General features: G+C 48.5%; 6 protein-coding genes across 6 annotated transcripts; all 6 read right to left on the bottom strand.

Moving 5' to 3' along the window:
- Positions 1-8: 8 nt before the first annotated feature.
- MRET_2890 (DNA replication ATP-dependent helicase DNA2) lies at positions 9-3425 on the bottom strand (the record flags this gene model as incomplete). The annotated part of the gene is made up of 1 exon (XM_027629517.1): positions 9-3425. The coding sequence occupies one exon, from the start codon at positions 3423-3425 to the stop codon at positions 9-11; it is 3417 nt and encodes a 1138-aa protein (XP_027485594.1).
- Positions 3426-3674: 249 nt separating this feature from the next.
- Positions 3675-5420, bottom strand: MRET_2891 (amino acid transporter; the record flags this gene model as incomplete). Its single annotated transcript, XM_027629518.1, has 1 exon — positions 3675-5420. One exon carries the CDS (start codon positions 5418-5420, stop codon positions 3675-3677), a length of 1746 nt encoding a protein of 581 aa, XP_027485595.1.
- Positions 5421-5990: 570 nt separating this feature from the next.
- Positions 5991-7655, bottom strand: MRET_2892 (amino acid transporter; the record flags this gene model as incomplete). The annotated part of the gene is made up of 1 exon (XM_027629519.1): positions 5991-7655. The coding sequence occupies one exon, from the start codon at positions 7653-7655 to the stop codon at positions 5991-5993; it is 1665 nt and encodes a 554-aa protein (XP_027485509.1).
- A 232-nt stretch (positions 7656-7887) lies between these two features.
- Positions 7888-9633, bottom strand: MRET_2893 (amino acid transporter; the record flags this gene model as incomplete). The annotated part of the gene is made up of 1 exon (XM_027629520.1): positions 7888-9633. One exon carries the CDS (start codon positions 9631-9633, stop codon positions 7888-7890), a length of 1746 nt encoding a protein of 581 aa, XP_027485600.1.
- A 452-nt stretch (positions 9634-10085) lies between these two features.
- Positions 10086-11834, bottom strand: MRET_2894 (amino acid transporter; the record flags this gene model as incomplete). The annotated part of the gene is made up of 1 exon (XM_027629521.1): positions 10086-11834. One exon carries the CDS (start codon positions 11832-11834, stop codon positions 10086-10088), a length of 1749 nt encoding a protein of 582 aa, XP_027485596.1.
- A 316-nt stretch (positions 11835-12150) lies between these two features.
- MRET_2895 (SNW domain protein 1) lies at positions 12151-13566 on the bottom strand (the record flags this gene model as incomplete). The annotated part of the gene is made up of 1 exon (XM_027629522.1): positions 12151-13566. One exon carries the CDS (start codon positions 13564-13566, stop codon positions 12151-12153), a length of 1416 nt encoding a protein of 471 aa, XP_027485597.1.
- Between the last annotated feature and the right edge of the window lie 88 nt (positions 13567-13654).

Raw genomic sequence — 13654 nt, forward strand, 5'->3', positions numbered from 1 at the left:
GTACAGTGCTATTCGGCGATGCAGTCTTGCTCGTTCAAGAGATCCGTCACTACCGGCGTAGGGCGCCGAGCTTTTTTCACGTACCGCTGTCGTCCAGGCGATACGTGCACGGGTATATCTGCTGGCTCCTTGGGCTGAATCATGCGCAGAAGCGGGAGCAATGCGGGCATGGGTTCTGTGCAAGGCCCATGGATCATTGTCGAGTAGCTGCCGACCAGCACAAGTTTGGTCTTGGCCCGGGTGATCATCACATTGACACGTCGTTGATCACGAAGCAGCTCGCCCACCGTGTGCGTCTTGTTGGAACGCACGAGGGACACAAGGACCACAGGCCAATCACGGCCTTGGGCTTGGTCCACTGTCAGCACCTCACACGCGCAACGATCACGCAGGAGCTTAGCCTGCTGTCGATATGGCGTCAAAATGCCAATATCAGCGGCGGCCACGTTGGCTTGAATGAGCACGTCGGACATGCGCACAATCCACTCAGCCTCTACTCGGTTTTCCACCAGGGTATCGGCACGCGACTCGACGGCCTTGACTGCGTCCGTATCGACGAACACGGCAGGCCGCGCTGGATCTAATACATCCCACAGCCACGACGGACACGCGTCTCGCTTCATGGTGAATTTGGCACACGCGACGCTCTCATTCCCACACACTAAGCGCCCATCGTACACAAGTGCATTACTTAAGGCCATGATGTCGGCGTTCATGCGGTACTGCGTGCATAGCATCGCCACGGACGACGGGTGTGCTTTGCATAGGCGCTGGAACAAACTCACGCTCATTCCATGCTGCGCGGCGTCAGTGTCTCTGACAAGCGGCGTAAGCTGATGATGATCACCAATCATCACGAAACGGTCTGCCAGTCGAAGCGGTCCCAGGCACGTTGGAACAGTGATCTGACTGGCCTCGTCGATGATGCACACGTCAAAAGCACGGCGTGCTAGAACTGCATCGCTGGTCCCTAGGCACGTTGCAGCAACAACTTGGGCTTCTGCCACGACTTGTACTACTTCCTCAGACGTCGCACATGTCCCAAGCCGCGCGGTCAGCGTACATGCGTGCACTCGCGGATGTACACGCGAAAGAGGACCCAGCCGAAGAACAGGTGCATCAAGCAGCTTGCTCACGATCGTGTCGACGGCCGAATGGGTATGGCTGCACAGCAGCACTCGTTGGCCAAGCTCGACCAGTATGCGCACTAGCATAGCAATAGTCGACGACTTGCCTGTGCCTGGCATGCCCAAAATCAACGCATAGTCTCGTGCACACAATGCTCGTTCAATAGCCCGACACTGGTCCTCATTACAGTGCATCGTGTGCCGCTTCATACATGTGCGCATGCGGTCGTCCATACCTGTCCATTGAGGCGCATCCAGATGCACAACTCGCCGACGCAGAGCCTCAACTTGCGGTGGCACATCTTTGTAAAACAGACAGGCGAGATTGTAGCGTGGCACGCCCATCATCGACATGATATCATCCAAATCGATGCGAAATGTCTGGGGATTGCCATACTGTGCCTTGTATTGAGTGAGGGCCATGTCCATGGACGATTCAAAGCGCACGCAAAGGTGCATGCCAGGCAACACCCGTGCTCGCGACAGAAACGCCGTGACCGGTGTCTGGACAGCCAGTATGACCAGATCTTCAGCGACGAAGGGCACATGCTCACTCAGCACATCAAATGTGCACGCTGAGTCCGTGCACTGCCGCATTGATACGTGCGAAAGACAGCGTCCTGCTGCTTGCCGCGCTTCTGCCGACATAGTCCATAGTTCCGCTTGATGGCGCTGCAAACTTCGCTCTTCATGCGATAAAAGCGCATCCCAATCCGCAAAAAAGGACAGGTCCTGAGGCGTTAAATGCGACGTGCTCTCGGTATATAAGTCGGCGATAGGCGAGTCGATATCAGTGACGCGCTCCAAGGCACGACGGTACAGCATGCACGCATCACGCGAGTAGCATCGCTGGCACTTGAAGCGACTGTCGATGGTCGGCGGCAAAATGGGCGGCCGGATATCGCACACCACGTCCTCCAAGTCTGCCTCAGTCAGCTCGAATTCAAAGCTGTCTGGCGATGATGGTGGTTCGGTCTGAGTCGTCGATTCATGCACCACGTCGACAGAGAGAGAGGTGGGAGAGGGCAAAAGTGCTTTCTGCACCTTGTAGGAGGCCATGTCGTTGCGCGCCATAATGAGACTCCGCACTTCTCGGACCACTCGGTGTACTCGACGCATCTCGCAGTTTTGGATATACAGCAATAAGCCGCAGTCAACATGCATACCATAGGCATCAGCCAGAAGCATGGTGTACAGGCTCGTTTGAGCCATGTGCTCCATGCTTGATGTCACACGACCCGTCTTGATCTCGATAGGGAGAAGAGCACGCTGTAGTCCAGCTTCGGACAGTATCTCTGCTTCCATACAAACGTCCATACGCCCTTTGAGTCCATACATGGGGCACGTTATATCTGACTCAATACCGACAACCCGGGTAAAACGCATCGAAACGTGCGTGTCCGTACGAGGATCCTGCACCACAGCCATGCTAGACGCTCGTCCATCACGGAATGCAAGATAGGTCTCAGCAAATCGAACCAATGAAGGTATAGCTGCATACAAGTCGGTGCGGGCAGTCTCCGTCGCGACATGAACGAGCACCAGAGCTTCCTGCACCAGCTCGAGCTGCCGTTCCACTTCAGCCGCCAAGAATGCTTGCGAAAAGTTTCCAAGCCGATCCCATGCTTTAGGCGCTTGCACACCTGCTGTAGGCATCTTGCTTTCAGAGACTGGATCTACTGAAGCAACCAGACACGCCTGAAGTAAGCCATGCACCGCCGTGCCCATGACTGCCACGTAGGTCGATTCCGTTGGCGAGCGAATGCGCTCTTGCAGCATCGACTTTCGCATACATGATGCTACACTCGCGAGTCTCGATGCAGATATGATAACGTCAGGGTGAAGAATAAGGAGTCGTTGGCTTTCTCTAGACGTGTCTGCCACAAAGGTAGCCAGCGTCATGATCGGCACGTCTCCTTCTGCATCCCACTCACCAATTAGGTGGACCATATCATCTGGCCGGACAGCGAGACTTTGCCATTCGTCACGAAGTCGCGCATAACATCGAACAGGTGGCGCATGATGCAATGATTCTTGGAAGTACATGCTCTGATTCAGTGTGCATGAAGATGTCCTTGAAGGCAGGGGGCCCTGGATGACGTCCAGTACCAACACCTTTTCGATTGCCGAGCCACGCTTGGTAGGGTATGCTTGCTCATAGAAATTTAGGACACGGGCACGCGAAAAGGCACGCGTCGCATACGAGCTTGTGTTAGACACTACGGTTGACTTCCGTAGGTCCTTTTCGTCTACGTCTTCACAGCCGTACCTCGCATGTGTGCTTTTTGGCGAAAGCATGTCACAACAACGAGGCAGTCCGACAGGCACGTTCGAATGAACTTCCTCTCAATTAGATGTGACCTAGATGTCCAAACCACTTGGCAGCGTCAATGCTGGACGTCTTTCGTTCGATGACTAATATCCTCGCGTTGGTTGGATATATATGATAGACCACCGCTATGTAGAAGGCAAAGTTGGCCACAAAGCGAACAAAATCGCAACCGTATCTGGTACGTTTGCACCAATCAAGGTACAGAGGTAAATGAATTAAAAGACAAGTCCCAAAAGTTTTTTGAACAACGGTCGCGCACGCTTCTCGGCCCGCTCTTGTTCTAGCACCTCCAAAGGCACAGCTTCTCGTCGTCCAGTGTGGAGATCCATGTCGTCAAGCGATACGATCCTTGTCCGATGGTAAAGCTTGTACCCGACAAAAAAGACAATTATGACCGCAAGAGAGATCATTTTTTCAAAAAAGTGATATGCTCGGTCGTCGGAACTCAGCTCTCCTTCGCCAATTGGGAAAGCAGATGAATAGAAGTTGGCAACCACCACCAAGATACTCACTGCAAGGCCAATATAGGAGCCAGTAACGCCAAAAGGCGATGCCCACGGCAGTTCAGCGATGCTGTTTCCTTGCTTGATCCAAGCTTTACGGAATCGGATATGGCAAAGAGAAATGGATCCCCAAGCAAAAATCATGGCCAAGCCACTAAGACCTACCAGCCATGAAAATACAGTCGACTGGTCAGCCGAATAGATAAGGAAAGAAATAAAGCTGAACAGGAGTGTCAAAATCACAGCAGGGAGAGGGCGGCCAGCGCGGTCCACGTAGCAAAACAGTTTTGGTGCGAATCCTTGTTCAGCGAGGGAGAGCAATGTGCGACTACTTGCAAATACAGCCGCATTAGAGACAGACAGTGTGGAGAGAATAATCACCGCATTGATAATGTGAGGCAGGACTTTGATCTTTCCAATATCCATGGCAATAACGAATGGAGAGCGGCTGGGGTCATACGCTGAGCCCGAGCCACTTTGCAGGCGAGGATGATCATAAGGCACAACCAAAGTAATCAAGAATAGGGAAAGAATGTAGAAAATAAGGATACGGACCACAATCTGTTGGCAGGCCTTGGGGAGAACCTTTCTGGGCTCACGGGTCTCAGCTGCAGCTAGACCAACAAGCTCTGAACCAGAAAAGGCAAACGCAACCCCAGCAAATGTTGAGCAGAAACCTTTGAACGCATTATTAAAAGATCCAGGATCGTGCCATGTATGTGCGCCCAAATGTACGCCATTCGGTGTTCCACCGCAATCAATCACAATCAGTACAATAATCAAGCCAATCACGGTTATAATCTTAACCAGGGTAGACACGAACTCAAACTCAGCATATCCTCGAACACCGAAAATATTGATGAATGTAATCAACGCGATAAACATGGCCAGCAAAGCCCCTTTTGGTACAATATTATTGTCCTCATCCCAACTCGCAACCATGATAGTTGCGGCTGTGAACTCAATAGGGGCCGATATGATCCATTTAATAAAGTAGTTATAGCCCATAGCAAAACCCCACGCAGGGTCAATAAACCTTGTGGCATAAGCAGAGTATGCTCCCGATACAGGCAAAGTGACAGCTAGCTCACCGAGGGCAAAAACGACAGAAATGAGCATGATGCCAATGATAATAAAATTAATTAGGAGACTTCCAGGTCCTCCGGTTGCCAGCTCTGTGCCAGAGCTAATGAACAGTCCTGTACCGATGCCACCGCCTAAGGCAATGAATTGCACATGGCGATTGTCTAGAGTACGCTTTAGACCTGACTTTTCGGGAACAGCAACCATCCTGTGGTCGTCCGTTTCCACAAACCGTTCAGCATTGCCATAGTTCTCGTCACCAAGAATTTCTGGCTTGCCTTCTTTCTCGCAGCCATCACCTGCATAGTCCGGATCCGCTCCATATTCATCAGGGGCCCGTTTAAAACTGTCGACCCAGTTCTGAATGATTGACATTCGTAGAAGCGGTTGACAAAGCTGCTCCCTCAGTCTGGGTCACGCCTATAGTTTCTATCTTGGCTCTTTGAATGGAGGATCTTGGAAAAAAAAATTCTGCATATTCCTGCATTAGTTTGCTTGGAACTTCTTCATGCATGCGAAAATATCCCTTGAGCTGGCCTGCATTTTCCCCACAATATCTCTATAGTGGCATGTAATTGAAAATAAATTCGCCGCTAATCTCGTTCGGCCGGAATTTTGCCAGATTGATGGCCAAGAAACACGTGTACTTTGAAGAGAGGAACTATGCATATGCGACACATTATTGGCGACCTCCATGAATATCACTTTTATGACCTATGCAACAATTCTGACGTACACATGCATATCAGACTAGATAAGCATCAACTTGAGCCTTGGCAAAATTCCTGGTCGTTCATCCAGGCAAGCGAGGAATTATTTTCATGCATCATGGAAGTACTTACAGCAAATTTACACAATGGCGATAACTAGAAGAACCCTACATGCAATCACTCTAATTATCTGTCAATATGCACCTTTTGGTAGAAACATTTTTGCCAGAATCATTCAAAAGAATATGTCCAAAATGCGCCTCCATCTCGGCTTCATCAGTTCGCCTTTTTCGAACTCCCATTCGTGCCCTTCGTTGGGGTCACGGCGACCTGTCTGGAGATCAATGTCGCTCAGTCGTATAAACTTTGACCTGGTAGTGATCAAATGTAGTAGGAAAGAGAACAGCATAATGACCACAGATAGGTATGATTGGAAGAACTCTTTAGCACGAGCATAGCCGTCTGACTGCGCCTCATCAATAGGAAACACGGAGATATAAAACGTGGCCATCAAAACGAGCATGTTTAGGGTTAATGCAATTAAAGAGCCCCAAATGCCTAAAGGTGAGCTCCAGGGTAGGTCTTTCACTGAATATCCGGCTCGTTTCCAAGCAAAGCGGAAGCGAATATGTGCCAGTGCAATACTAAACCATAATAAAATGACAGACATGCCAGATATACTTCCCAGCCAATTGAAAACTTCTTCTTCCGAGCTGGAGTATACCAAAAAACCCAGAAGACCGAATAGGAATACAAAAATATATCCAGCGATAGGACGGCCTTGCCTGTCTGAAAACAGAAATATGCTGGGTATGAAGTGCTTTTCTGCCATGGTATACAGAAGACGGCTCGCCGTGTAGACTGCCGCATTGGCGACAGATATGAACGAAATTAGCGTCACAGCATTGAAAATCTGAGGAAGTGCCCTTACCCCTCCTGATTCAATGGCCATTACAAAAGGTGAGTAGTTAGATAGCTCCGGATTATCAGAGGGAACAAGTAATGAAACCATAAATAGTGATAAGATAAAGAAGATTAAAACACGATAGACAACGTATTTTGCTGCTTTAGGAAGATGCCTTCTCGGATGAGAAGATTCACCAACAGTGACACCTATAATCTCTGTGCCACCATAGGCTAATGCTGTGAACGCGAAAGAATTGCAGAATCCTTTAAAACTGTTCTTGAATGCGCCAGGCTGATGCCAATAATGTGCACCAACGTGCTCACTATTCGCTCCACCGCATGCAAACACAATACATGCAACAATAAAACCAATACAGCCAGCCATTTTTATGCTTGTGGTTAGCATTTCGAATTCCCCGAAGAATCGCACACCAAAAAGATTAACGGAGAAAACAGCGACAAGAATAATTGCAACCCAAACACCTTTGGGAACCACTTCATCCTTATCCCAGTAGCTGATAGCCATGCACGATACCGTCAATTCTGTAGGTAGAATAATCAACCAAGTTGTCACGAAATTTATACCGATTGCAAATCCTGCAGAAGGATGTACAAATCTTTTCAGCATTTCGGCATATGATGCAGAAGAGGGAAATACTGATACAAGCTCGCCCACAGCGAAAATGACTGTGATGACCATAAAGCCTAGGAGCACAAAACTTATCATCAATGATCCTGGACCACCATATTTTAAAATGTTACCGGAGCCCATAAAAAGGCCAGTACCAACACCGCTTCCCAGAGCGAGGAAGCAAAGATGACGCATATTTAGGTCTCGGCGAAGCTCTTTCGATTCAGCAGCGTTGCCAGGTCGGGTATGCGTAATAGAGTCATCTGTGGCAGCATCATCTGTAGAGCCAAACGATTCTGAATTGCATGTTACTATTCCTTTTCCTTGATGCAAATTTGCAGCATCATTTTCATAACCTTCCATTATGATAACATGGAATCGGCCCAAACGTTCAACCTTTAAGTGAAATAATCAGTATGACTCTCGCCATGCGACGAAGAAGTTGAGTATGGTTCACGTGATCTGACTTTGACGCACGTGAGCCAACATCTCCAGCATCACGATGGAGGTCTATAGAGCTGATACAATGTGTCGTTCATACTTAATCATGACATGCGAGATCTACGGATACAGAATGAGCAATTTATAGGGAATATTAGAAGAAGAAATCTTTCAGCTTCAGGATGAATGGCTTCGCACGTTCCTCCGCGCGTTCCTGCTCGAGTACTTCCAATGAGACTGGGTCCCTTCGCCCGGTTTGGACGTCGATCTCGTTCATGTGCACAACGCGACTGCGTGTATATAGCTTGTGTACACCGAAGACGACAAGAACAATAATAAGTGAGATCATACTCTCGAAGAAGGAGTTAGCACGATCATTACCAGTCATATTGCCCTCGCCAATAGGCCATGCTCCACTGTAGAAGGCAGCAGCGATAATCAAGATATTCAAGAAAAGACCGAGAATAGCACCAATAATGCCACATGGTGACTTATAAGGCAATTGAGCCAGGGAGTTTCCTTGAAGAAGCCAGGCTTTCCTGAAACGAATGTGAGCAAGACATGTCGATCCCCAAGAAAATATCACGGAGAGACCAGAAATACTCAGCAGCCAGTCAAAAATAGTGTTTGGATCCGAGGCGTAGATCAGGAAGCCCAATAAACCAAAAAGGAAGCTAACGAACATGGCAGGGAGTGGTCGCCCTTTACGATCAACATATGTGAAAATTTTGGGGGCCATACCGAGCTCAGCGAGAGAAAGCAGCGTCCTGCTTCCGCCATAGACAGATGCATTTCCGACCGACAACGCAGAAATCAAAATAATGGCATTAAAAATTTGAGGGAGAGCATGGATTTGGCCTTGTTGCAGTGCAATCACAAAGGGGGAACTGCTAGGGTCATTGCTGTCTCCCATAAGACTTTTGGTATCAGAGGGAACAATAAAAGTGATCATAAGAATAGAAACAATATAAAAGAGCAGAACACGACCAACCACTTGCTTTGTTGCGCGGGGTATATATTTACGAGGGTTGGAAGATTCTGCTGCAGCGATTCCCACAATTTCTGTGCCTGAGTATGCAAATGCAGCAGTAATAAAAACAGAACAGAATCCTTTAAATCCGTTCAAGAAAGGAGGAGGATGGTGCCATGAGTGTGCGCCTAGATATTCACCTCGAGGACTTCCGCCTACATCAATGACGATGCAAGCAATTATAAAGCCAAGACAGCCAAGAATCTTGATTAATGCAGCCAAGAATTCAAATTCACCGTAGCCGCGGACACCAATGAGATGGATCGACATCATAAGAACCAAGTAGATTGCTACCCAGACGCCTCGAGGCACAGTTTCGTCTTTATCCCAAAATGATATAACAATTGTGACTGCAGTAGCCTCCAAAGGAAAGGCAGCGAGCCATTGAAGCCAGTAGTTCCAACCCATAGCAAAGCCCCAAGATGGGTCGAGAAACCTGACAGAATATGTGCAAAATGAGCCAGACACAGGAAGAACAGCAGCGAGTTCACCCAATGAAAGCATAGTAAGAATCACGCAAACGGCAACAATGATGAAACCAAGCATTAGCGAACCAGGTCCACCCGTAGCAAGGTTTTGGCCGGAACCAATGAAAAGACCCGTTCCTATGCTCCCTCCTAGGGCAATGAGTTGGATATGACGTCCGCTAAGATTGCGCTTGAGTCCCGTTTCTTCAGGTATCAAAGCAACGCCGCCATCTTCGGTTTTCACCGCGACTGTAGTATTTGTGTATTCATCCTTTCCCAAGGCTTCTTTGGTATCCAAGTGCTTGTGATCCTCGGAGGAGAATTCTCCAACATAATTTACTTCTTTCCCAATCCCCCGATCAGCGGGCTTAAAGTCATCTAGCCACCTCCTGAAAGCACCCATGGTTACGACGTGGCGTGACTGAAGAGATAGGCGGAGGTCTCAGTTGGCTTTTTCACATATTCCTGGTCGCTTTTCACGGGCAAATCAATAATACTAAATGATTGGCTGAGACTCCAGTTGCTATCCTGGCAGATTTGAGCCGCCCACATAGCTAACTGCGGAAATAATTTCATGAGTCGCGGACCCGCCTAGGTGCTCGTCTGACTTCAGCGAAAGGCTCAAATTATGTAAAGCCGACTCGCATGCCACATTGGAGACATAAGCTCTATTATTATTTCACAAGGCCAGAGAGACCTGTGACTGTTCGGCGCAACGCTTGATAAGGAGTATTTTGTCTACAAGAAACGCAGATAAATGATACTGCTGTGAGATCGCGAAATATACACTGATACTGGGTTTACGTCGATGGAAGGTATAAACGATAGCATATCGTTTTTGATTCGGTAATGCAATTAGAAAAAAAAATGCAGAACCTTTTTGTGGAAGGGCCTGTTCTGCCTTTCAGCACGTTCTTGATCGTGCTCCTCAAGGCTGATTTGTTCACGCATACCAGATACGAGATCAATTTCTTGCAAAGGAATAATCTTGGTCTTTTTTACAATTTTGTAGCCAAAGAAGAAAACCATAATGATAGGGAGAGATATCATGCCAAGGAAGAAGTTATATCCTCGATCATTCCCGTTCTTTTCTCCCTCGCCAATAGGGAAAGCTGAATTGTAAAATTGGGCAATGATGACCAGTATGTTAAAAGTAAGACCGATGTAGCTACCCATAACACCCAGAGGCGAGAGCCATGGAAGTTCGGACAACGAGTGACCTTGAAGCTTCCATGCAGCGCGGAAACGAATGTGAGAGATACAGATCGATGACCATGTGAACAAGATAGCAAGACCGGATATGCCCAGAAGCCAACTGAATACTTCACCGCCATTGTCATCACCCACATAGATTAGAAATGCTAATGCACCAAACATGAGCGTAAACAGTGTGGCCACGAGCGGTCGACCTTGGCGATCGACGTAAGCAAATATTTGGGGTGCCATGCCATTGTCGGCCAAAGCGTGGAGCATCCTGCTACCAGCATAAGCAGCAGAGTTCGACACAGAGATAGCGGACAGCATAATCACCGCATTAACAATGTCCGGCAATACACTGACTTGGCCAGCCTTGATGGCAATCACAAATGGCGAGCTTTTAGGATCATTATCGGTCTTTCCATGAAGGTCAGGAGTGTTATATGGCACAAGCAATGTGACCATGAATAATGCGATGGCATAGAAAATGATAACACGGTATAAGACAAGTTTGCAAGCCCTTGGCATAGCCTTGCGCGGATTGCTGGACTCGGCCACAGCAAGACCCAAAACTTCTGTGCCTGTAAATGCAAAAGCAGCCGTGGTGAATACATTGCAAAATCCTTTAAATCCGTTGTTAAAGGCGCCTGGATCATGCCAGTAACGAGCACCCAAATACTTGTGGTTTGTGCCGGACGTGCCCCCGCAATCCACCACGGCCGCGTAGATAATAAATCCGACGAGAACAAGCATTTTACAACTTGTAGCGATGAACTCGAATTCCGCATAGCCACGGGCACCAAACAAATTGATAAGAATGACCAGTACCCAAAAAATAGCAACAAGGGCACCATTGGGCATTGGTCCTTCTTTGTCAGGATCTAATTTATCATGATTCCAATAACGAACCACGATCGCGGCGGCAGTGAATTCGAGAGGAAGAGTCGAGCACCAGGACATAAAGTAATTGTATCCAATTGCGAAACCTGCGGCAGGATCAATAAAACGGGTTGAATAAGCACTGAAAGCACCGGGGGTCGGGAAAAGGGTAGCAAGCTCACCAAGAGCAAAAAGTACCGTGAGGATCATTATACCCATAAGGGTGTAGTCAATAATTATACTTCCAGGGCCACCTTGATATAGTTTTGATCCAGAACCGACAAAGAGACCGGTACCAATGCCGCCACCCAAAGCAATGAACGCTAGGTGACGGCTTCCAAGTTCTTTCTTGAGCATGGGCCGTTTTGTAGGTTTTATGCCTTTCAGGTCTTCAGAGGTAATATCGTGAGAGGGCTTCAGAGGAAAGCTTGCGCCCTCTTGTTCAATGTCGCCTTCAGATGGATCGGCGTATTCTCCGTCCGTAACGGCTGGTTTGAACCCGTCTATCCAATTTTGGAAAACTGACATGGTAGGTATGACTGCTTGGGAGTCAGTGCTTTGTGTGAGAGTTAAAGGAGTACTGCCAATGAAGGAACTAAGGAGAACTTCGTGTGCTAATACAGTTGCTAATCCCAAAAAATGTACTCGACAATCAAGATAAAGGCGGGGGTGAGAAGGACGCCGATTGGATCTTGTGCGAGTTCACATGCGAAAAAAAATACATAGATATGGATTATATAAGCCATAAGACTTAAACACGTTCCGCGGAATTGAAACGCTGGGATAGCAGATAGGATACACAGGAAAGAACTACAGCACTCATGTACATGTGATAGACAAAAATTCATGCATCTAGTTCATTGGATTCATCCGCGCTTCGTTTAATACCACGCTTAGCTTCATCCAAGAACTGGTCAATAGCGAAAGGATCACTGTCGTCTTTCTCAAACTGTACAGGACCAGAGCGCGTTTCTTTACTCTGACTTCCTTTAAATCCTCTTTTGACACCCAAACCAAACCTGTCATGTTGCAGCTCATTCTGAATACCACTTGCGGTACCGTTTCCGAACATTTCGTCTGAGCCACCAGTGCCCGGACGAGTATAGATGGCTGTGGCCGCAGAAGACCCCTGGAATAGCGGTTTATCGTATACATTATACGAATCATCATCACCAAATGTGTTAGAAAGGGCTTCTCTGTTGAAAAGCCGGGCGTCAGTCATAGACTCCTTGCTCATGGTTGGTTTGGCCAAACCAAGTGCCACCTTCTCGGAGATATCACGGTTCTGCTCCTTGGCAAACGCTCGCGCCCGCTGTTCCTGGCCCATGTTGCTCATACGCAATTCGCGCTCTCGTTCTCGACGGCGCTCTTCACGGAGACGGTTACGCTGCGCGACGTCTTCATCATCTTCGTCGTCACTCTCACTGCTTCCGTAGGCAGTCAGCGCGCTACCACTGTGTGCTAAGCGATCATCATGAGAGGATATACCCGCACGTTCGTCGCGCGCACGTTGCGCAAGCATACGGAGGCTCTCTTCACGAGCAGCTTTTTCTTGCGCAGCAATTTTCTGCTGCATGATGTTACGCTGTCGTACCTCTTCGCGCGCGTGGCGATCTGCCATATTGAGGGCTTCCGAAAATTGAGCAAAATTGTCATTGACTTCCACATCCTGCATGCCACGACCACTGGCAGCAAGACGCTTGTCCAGCGGGATAGTATAGCCCTTGTTATTCTTCCAATTAGAAATACATGGGGGGATCATCCATTCTTTTTGCTCCTGAGCAGTCACTTTGCGCGGTGGACTCCGTAGCACCGGCGCCGGAGGACTGGGTGGCCCGTTAGGCACCTTTTTAAACCTGTGCTTGGGTGGCTCCAGAGGATCTTCCACAACCTCGGTCATTTTAATGATGCGCTGCTTTTTGCCACCTGGACCTTGCGAGGCAGGTGTGTAGCGTAAATAACTAGTGTTGGAGGATGCACCTGGTACATTTTTTGGCTGCGTTGATTTAACCTTGCCATGCACAATGCTTTCCAGTGCAAGGCGAGTGCGCTCCGCTGTGGACAAGACTTCTTCCTCGGAGGGTCGGTCAATGGAACGTTGTCGATCTTTCAAATCGTCTCGTTGACTCAGGGGCAGAAGATCCGTAAATTTAGACTGTACATGTTGATCTTCTCGACGTCCCTGGTGCACAATCGCATCATACTGCGGTTTACCGTCTCTGCCCGCATGAAGCGTCAGCGCCTTGCCTGTTCCCAACATCGTGACGAGAACTGCCACGCCGCACAATTGATGCGCCACAAAGGCGTCGTAGCCCTCCCACGTGACCTACAGACAAATCGCCCATGCG

Source organism: Malassezia restricta, chromosome V, assembly GCF_003290485.1.
Source record: "Malassezia restricta chromosome V, complete sequence".
In the NCBI taxonomy this organism is placed as follows: domain Eukaryota; kingdom Fungi; phylum Basidiomycota; class Malasseziomycetes; order Malasseziales; family Malasseziaceae; genus Malassezia; species Malassezia restricta.